The 7,878-nt window shown below is 47.6% G+C and overlaps 1 protein-coding gene across 1 annotated transcript in view; it reads left to right on the top strand.

Moving 5' to 3' along the window:
* Positions 1-4,081: 4,081 nt before the first annotated feature.
* The window catches only part of LOC114486509 (protein O-mannosyl-transferase TMTC1-like), a 37,713-nt gene continuing 33,916 nt past the window's right edge, over positions 4,082-7,878 (top strand). Inside the window, exon 1 of the mRNA XM_028491499.1 lies at positions 4,082-4,531. Within this exon, the coding sequence (XP_028347300.1) occupies positions 4,230-4,531 (302 nt within the window). The 5' untranslated portion in view covers positions 4,082-4,229. The remainder of the gene's footprint in view (positions 4,532-7,878) is intronic.

Below are 7,878 nucleotides of genomic sequence, written 5' to 3'. Positions count from 1 at the left end.
CATGTGGGATCCTCCCGGACCGGGTCACGAACCCGTGTCCCCTGCATCGGCAGGCGGATTCTCAACCACTGCGCCACCAGGGAAGCCCACGTTGTGAGTTTTTACTTCAGTCAACAGTTTCTTTATATCCCGGTACCTGAACAGGGTGTATTGCGCTGAAACTGCAGTGGGCAGTAATTTGAAATTTGTTTTATTAAATTATCTACTTGCCCTTGATTTAGTTTTAGTTGTGTCCTAATTTCTTTCAGAGTTATGGTCCACATTAATTTGTATGAGCCTCAGAGAAGCCCTTCATCATAATTTATGTTTTTAATTGCTCTGAGGGGACAAAAGGTGTCTTAGAAGGTAGTATTGTTCTAATTATAAATCCTTTAAAAATAATCAGAGATTGGGGCTTCCCTGGTGGTGCAGTGGTTGCGCGTCCGCCTGCCGATGCAAGGAAACTGAGTTCGCGCCCTGGTATGGGAAGATCCCACATGCCGCGGAGCGGCTGGGCCCGTGAGCCATGGCCGCTGAGCCTGCGCGTCCGGAGCCTGTGCTCCGCAACGGGAGAGGCCACAACAGAGGGAGGCCCGCATACCACAAAAAAAAAAAAAAAAAAAAAAAATCAGAGACAAAGTAACAAGAATTAACTTAATTTGCTTTTGGGCCTCTTTGTTAGGCAAGGTGAGTGCTTTATACCTTAAGCAGAGGGATAATGAGGTGGCATATCAGTGTAGACCTTCTCTCTCTGACATCAATACTTTTACACTATTTTTCTATAACACAGAAGAGTACTGGATCAGGAAATGATGGGGCTGCAAAGGAACTGTTTACTTTTATTATTTTATTATTTTTTTAACATCTTTACTGGAGTACAATTGCTTTACAATGCTGTGTTAGTTTCTGCTTTATAACAAAGTGAATCAGCTATATGTATACATATATCCCCATATCCCCTCCCTCTTGCATCTCCCTCCCACCCTCCCTATCCCACCCCTCTAGGTCATCACAAAGCACCGAGCTGATCTCCCTGTGCTATGCAGCTGCTTCCCACTAGCTATCTATTTTACATTTACTTCACTCTGTATGACAGACTCTAGGTCCATCCACCTCGCTACAAATACCTCAATTTCGTTTGCTTTTATGGCTGAGTAATATTCCATTGTATATATGTACCACATCTTCTTTATCCATTCATCTGTCGATGGACACTTAGGTTGTTTCCATGTCCTGGCTATCGTAAACAGAGATGCAATGACCATTGTGGTACATGACTCTTTTTGAGTTATGGTTTTCTCAGGGTATATGCCCAGTAGTGGGATTGCTGGGTCATATGGTAGGAACTGTTTACTTTTAAAAAGTATTTACTTATTACTTTGTCCTTGAGAGGACTTGAGGTATCTCATTATTTTAAAGTACATTAATCCCAAATTCATCATCTGAACTAAATAGAATGGAGATGCCAGTCAATCTACAGCAAATCTTGATGAAACTCTCTGTGCTCAGACACCTGGAATCCCACTTAGAGGTTTCCTTCATCTTTTCTCCATTTTATTGTCTTTTTGGAGTCCAGCTTTGTCCTTCTTCATTTCTCTCTATTGTCATGGAGAATTCTGGTAAGTGTTTTCTTCTAAAAAAGATAACAACTCAAAAAAGAACATAATGAATGTATAAACAAAATGCAGTATATCCACACAATGTAATCTTATTTGGCCACATAAGGAATCAAAGACGGATAGATGCTCCAACATGGATGAACCTTAAAAAACATGCCAAGTGAAAGAAGCTACAGACAAAAGATCATGGATTAAATGATTCCACTTACATGAAAATGTCATGAATAAGCATTCATGAGACAGAAAGTAGATTAATGGTTGCTTAGCACTGATTAGGGGAATTGGTAGGTGATAAAGGGTACAGGGTTTCTTTTTGAGGTGATGGAAATGTTCTAAAATTGATTGTGGTAATGGCTGTATAACTCTGTGAATATACTAAAAACCACTGAATTGTACACTTTAAATGGATGAATTGTATGATATGTGAATTGTAGCTCAATAAAGCTACTACCAGAGGGGGGAAAAAAGAAAAAAGAACAGGGTGGGCAAGCTGTGCCTCCTACAAGGGTGATTTAAGGGAGAAAAGGCCTGCTCTCTTTAAAAATCTACAATTAGAGGCACTCTTTGGGAGTAAGATATTGTCTCAAGAAAGCCTCTATTAATTGTAGGTAAGGACTGATACATTGGCTTATTACACCTACTATCATTTCAGCAAGGACAAATTCACTGTCTTAGTCAGCTGTTAACTCAGAAGGTTGTTAGACTTTTATGGTATTAATCTTACACACACACACTTATACACATACGCAATTTGAGCAGCTTTGGTCATCCAGCCCAGTACTTAGCACAGTGTAGCACAACATATACTTTCGTATATTTTTATTAAGTTAATGGGCAGGTGAAGAAGAAAGGCTGTAGTGTGTTCTGTGGGGAGATGGCTGACTCAGGTGTGTGTAGGCTCTGGATATGAAAGCTACCCAGGGTTAAAAAGTTTTGATGCAAGGATGAATACATTTCTCAGTCACTAATTTCCAAGTCACTAAAAAACAAAGTGAAATGGATAAAAACATCCTGACTTGGAATATATTCGTCTTAATTCATTGAGTTTTCAACTCCTTGGATATATCTTAAATTTTTTAAGAAATAAATTGGTGTCCTAAAGAGTCACAAAAACATTCAGTCGGTATAAGAGTAATTTCTGCCTTTTTTTCTACTCTTTTTTTCGATCATCGAAACTCTTAAGGATTTTGGACAGGTGATAATAATATGGCGAATTTTGTATATATTTTAAGTTTCTCTATCTGGATGCATCAGATTCCAGGTAACTTCAATAACACACAGCAATAGAAATTTACAAGGGCCTCAAAGAGTTAACAGATTTTTCAAACCTGGACAAATTCTACTGATCCTCATCTCAACGGTATACTTAGTTTATTTACATATTATAATTAGTATTTTTAAAAAAAGAAAACAACCTTTCAGAAAAATGGGAAGATGGGGAGCCAAAGCCAGAGGCCTTTAAGCAGTTTGGTTTTGGTTTTTGTTTTAAATCGTATTGACTTAGCAGGAAGAGTTCAAACACGCTCACAGCGTAGGAAATAATCAGACCCAAGTGACCCACTTAGATGGGAAGAAAAAGTAATTTGCTTGGCATCTCCCAGATTGTTTTAAGAACCGTAGCAAAAAACAAAACGAGGAGGAATGTTTCAGAAGCCAATTCGGAGCCCAAACCCAAACCAAAAATCGAACCTGAGACTTTATAAGGGCGAGCAGAGCAATGGGCGGTAAAGGAAAACAGCCGATGGCTCCTCGGAACAAACCGGGGCAGGGCGGGCAGGAAGCCCACGCCAGGGAGACCCTCGCTCGGTTTTCAGAAAGATGCTTCAGAAGCTCCATTTCCCTGCGGTTTCCACCCCCGGAGGCTGCAAGCTCTGGTCTCGGGGATGTGGGGACCGAAAGCCCGGGAAGGAGACCGCGGAGGGGACGACGGGACGCGAGCGCGAAGCGGGGCGGGCGAGCGTGGCCCGCGGGCCGCCCCTGCTGTTGTCCGGGGTGCTGAAAAGCCGGGGACGTCCCGGGCGGCGGCAGCCACTGCTCCCTCCCTAAGGGCGGGCGGGGGGTTCAGGCTGAGCACCTGCTAAGCCCGTCCTGGCCCGGGGCCTGGAGGTGCGCACCAGGACGCCCTCCCCGGACCCTGCTGGGGTACAGGTTGGGAGGCGGAGAGCATCTCGGGCACAGCGGACAGGACCCCGGATGCCCCTGCCCCGCCGCTCCGGGTAGCCCCGCGCCGCGACCCCGCTTCACCTGCGCGCCGACTCTCGCCGCCCGGGGCCGCGGCGCCCGAGGGCTGAGCGCGCGACCAGTCAGGGCGCGGCGGGGAGGGTGCGGGACACGTGGGGGGAAAGCGGCGCCGGTCCCGGGATTGGGGGGGTGGAGGCGATTGCGAGCGGGGCATGCGCAGTGGGGCGGAGGAGGTGGCGATGGCCAGGGGAGGCGGGGGGACTGCTGTTTATTTGCAGCTGGGCCAACTCGGCGGCGCAGGCGGCGGCGGAGCGCGGGGCGCTAGCGGCAGGTCCAGCTGCCGCCGACTATGCCCGAGCCCACCTCCGGGCAGCCGCCGCGCGCCGCCCGGCCCCCGGCTGGGGACGATGCCAGACGCCCGGGAGAGGCCAGGGCAGCGGCTGTGGCGCGATGGTAGTGACAAGCTCTGCCCGAGGCGGCGGCGGGGACCGCGCGCCCTCCAGGCGGCGGGGCTGCGGACTTTCGGCGCCCGGGGCCGCGGCGCTGCTGGCCGGGGCGAGCTGCCTGTGCTACGGCCGCTCCCTGCAGGGCGAGTTCGTGCACGACGACGTGTGGGCGATCGTCAACAACCCCGACGTGCGGCCCGGAGCCCCGCTGCGCTGGGGCATCTTCTCCAACGACTTCTGGGGCAAGGGCATGGCCGAGAACACCAGCCACAAGTCCTACCGGCCGCTCTGCGTCCTCACCTTCAAGTGAGTCCCTCACCCCTTGCTCGCGGCCGCCGCCGTTTCTCCTCACCCCCAACCCGGGCTGGGAGAAGTTGCGGGACTAGCTTGGGGGCCGTTTCTTTTCTCGCCGCCCCTTCCCCTCCACGCCTCCCTCCTCTCCAGGCTGCCCACGCCCCTCTGCTCCGTGGTCCTGGGCCCCCGCCTCTTTGAGCCCCTGCGGTGGTTCGGGAGGCGCGGGCTGGGGAGTCGGGACGTTCTCCCCAAGCATCTTCGATGTAGAAGAGGGTTCTCTCCGGATACAGCTGGGAGAAGGCTCTTATCTCCTCCACCCCCATCTCCGCTCCACGCCTCCCTCCTCTCCAGGCTGCCCACGCCCCTCTGCTCCGTGGTCCTCCGCCCGGCTGCTTGGGGCTCCCGGGGCGGTTCCGGAGGCGCGGGCTGGGACTTGGGATTGAGTTTCTCGAGAGTCTGCGCTCTGGGCGGGCTGGTCTCTGGGGCCAGGGCTGGGAGGGGGCTGGTGGAGCCCACCCGCCTCCGCACACCTCACCCCCGTGGTACGGTGGCCAAGTGAGACCAGCGCGGGCCCGACGAGCTCCGGGCGGGTGGCTGTGGTGGTGAAGCTTCGAAGTTGGGGGTTTCTCGGCGGCTGCTGGTGAGCTGTGCAGACGGGGAGTGTGTCAGCTCCTTGGGAGTCGTGAGCTGCCAGGGCTTGCGTGGGTTTGGGGAGGACCAGCACAGCGGGCAGAGGCGCTCTCCCGACCTGCAGACTTGGCTGCTCCTGGAGCCTCGCCGATCTTCGGGAAGGGCTCCAGATTTTAGACTTTAAAAGGTGCAAAGCAAAGGAAGGCAGAAAAGCGTGGGATCCTCTGGAGGTCCTGGCGTCCCAGTTGAAGTAGTGTTTCTTTTACAATCTCGGAGTCATGATTCAGCACTTCAAGTGTGAATAAGGTGCAAAGGGAATCGGGAGAACGCCGGGGTTTTTGCGGGCTGGAGTATTTTCCTGAATTTAAAAGACGGCTAGCCTCAGGTGGAAGGGGAGAAAGGCTGATGCCAGGAAAGTGCTGGCTCGCGCGTCATGAGCTTGACTCAGCTCCTTATAATTTGGCTCAGCATTTAAGCTTATAATGTGCCGGACAGAACTGTTGAAATAATATTGGTTCAGTAACATCAGCGTTTTAAGCATTTTCCAACGGGTGTAATATGAACCCGTCTTTGTGGTACTGGTCAGTCGAGACAGGGTAAACAGCTTGAAAAGCCTGCACAGGCCGGGAGGCCGAGGTCTCTTGACAGGTGGCTGATGACTTAGAAAAGGAAACCAGAGCGATTGTACTTAATTCTTCAACTGAAAGTTGAATGTTTTAAGGCGGGTGAGGAAATAGCACATTTGACTCTGAAGAGCGTATTTTATAAACATTTATCCTTTTGGAAAGCGGTTTTGTTTTTCAGCTGAAAGATAATCTCAGCTACTAAGTTGTTCAGTCCTTTTTTTCCCCTAAATGTTTCTTAAAATGGCACAGTCTTAGATGGCACGATATGTGTGTAACTTCTAAATTGACCTGCTTTTTCGTTTATTACAGGGAGGTTTGTTGGTTAGTTTAAGGTGTGGTAGCTCACAGCATGAGGTGTGCTGGGCTTGTAACAGCCACGGAGACCATCTAGGTCCCTCCTCTGAGCTTTTTCCGTATACAAAGATCCGGGTCAAATGCCTGTGCTCACTTGGTGGAGGGTGGGGAAGAGTGCCTTCACTTCTTGACTTTCTAAAAAAAATTTTTTTTTTAATTCGTGCAGGAGGTGGCAGGGACAGAAGAGAGAGAAGGGGAGGAAAGGAGTAGACAGGGAGGCAAGGCCATTGATGAAGAGGAAAGCAGGCATTGTGCAGAACAGGGGCAAAGGAGAAGGAGAATTGAGGGGGCAGGGGGCAACTCTTCATTTATGATACTCACTGGTTATAAAAAGCAGCCTGGTTGCTAAGAGGCATTGCTCTTTGTAGAGTGTGTCTTACTGGCTGTGTAAGATATACCTTTTTTTTTTGAGAAGATTGAGTTACAAGTCTAGAGCGCACTAACTGGAAAGTAATAGTGCCTCTTCAGAAAGAGAAATTTAACTAGTCTTTTCTGTACTCACAGGCATTGATTTGAATAAGATGTGGAGGCTTTCTCATCACAGTCACCTGAGGGACGACGTTAACGATGTTAGGCCCACACCACTCTGAAGATTGTTGCAAGGAAGGGCAGAAAATCACATTTATTAACTATTCAGTGTGAACCAAGCATTGGCCTAGGAACTTTACACAGATCATGACTTGAATGACTTTTATTTTAGGTAATCGGTGAAAACACAAAGTGGCCTTTGAAATATAGTCAAACTATCTTAACTGTATCTTAAGCTTGTTTGAGCAGAAATTTTGAGAATTGAAAACCATTCAATTAATTAATGATTAATTTTGTTGTAAGAACACCTAACATGGGATCTACCATCTTAAATCTTTAAGTGCACAATACCGTATTGTCAGCTATAATGTTGTACAGCAGCTCTCTAGCACTTATTCCTCTAGTATAATTGAAACTGTATACCTGTTGAACAGTAACTCTTGGTGCCCCTCTCCTCTCATCCTGCCCTTGGCAACCACCCTTTTACTCTCTATTTCTATGAGTTTGAGTACTTTAGGTACCTCACGTAAGTGGACTTCTGCGACTGGCTTATTTCACGTAGCATAATGCTCTCCAAGTTCTTCCATGTTGTTGAACATTGCAGGATTTCCTCCTTTTTAAGGCTGAATAATATTACATCGTGTATATATATCACTTTTCTTTGTGCATTCATCTGATGATGGACACTTAGGTTGTTTTTATATCTTGGTTATTGTGAATAATGCAGTGAACACGGGAGTGCATATATCTCTTCAAGATTCCTACTTCAATTCTTTTGAATATATATACCCAGAAGTAGGATTGCTGAATCATATGGTAATTGTATTTTTAATTTTTTGAGAAACCTCTATCCTATTTTCCACAGTGGCTGCACCATTTTACTTTCTAGCTAATAGTGTACAAGGGTTCCAAATTCTTCACATCCTTGCCAATGCTTACCTTTTTTTTTCCATGAAAGCCAACCTAACAGGAGTGAGGTGATAACTCATTGTGGTTTTGATTTGCATGGTTAGTGCATGATTTGCATGATTAGATTTTGATGATTAGTGTTGTAAGCATCTTTCCAAGTACCTATTGGCCATTTGTATGTCTTCTTTGGAAAAATGTCTATTCAAGTTCTTTGCCCATTTTAAAATCAGGTTATTTAATTTCTTCTGCTTTAAGTTGTAGAAATTCCTTATGTATTTTAGATATTAACAACATATCAGATATTTGGTTTGC

The sequence above is a fragment of the Physeter macrocephalus genome, chromosome 6, assembly GCF_002837175.3.
Source record: "Physeter macrocephalus isolate SW-GA chromosome 6, ASM283717v5, whole genome shotgun sequence".
NCBI lineage: Eukaryota > Metazoa > Chordata > Mammalia > Artiodactyla > Physeteridae > Physeter > Physeter macrocephalus.
This window is presented reverse-complemented; position numbering and strand designations above follow the sequence as displayed.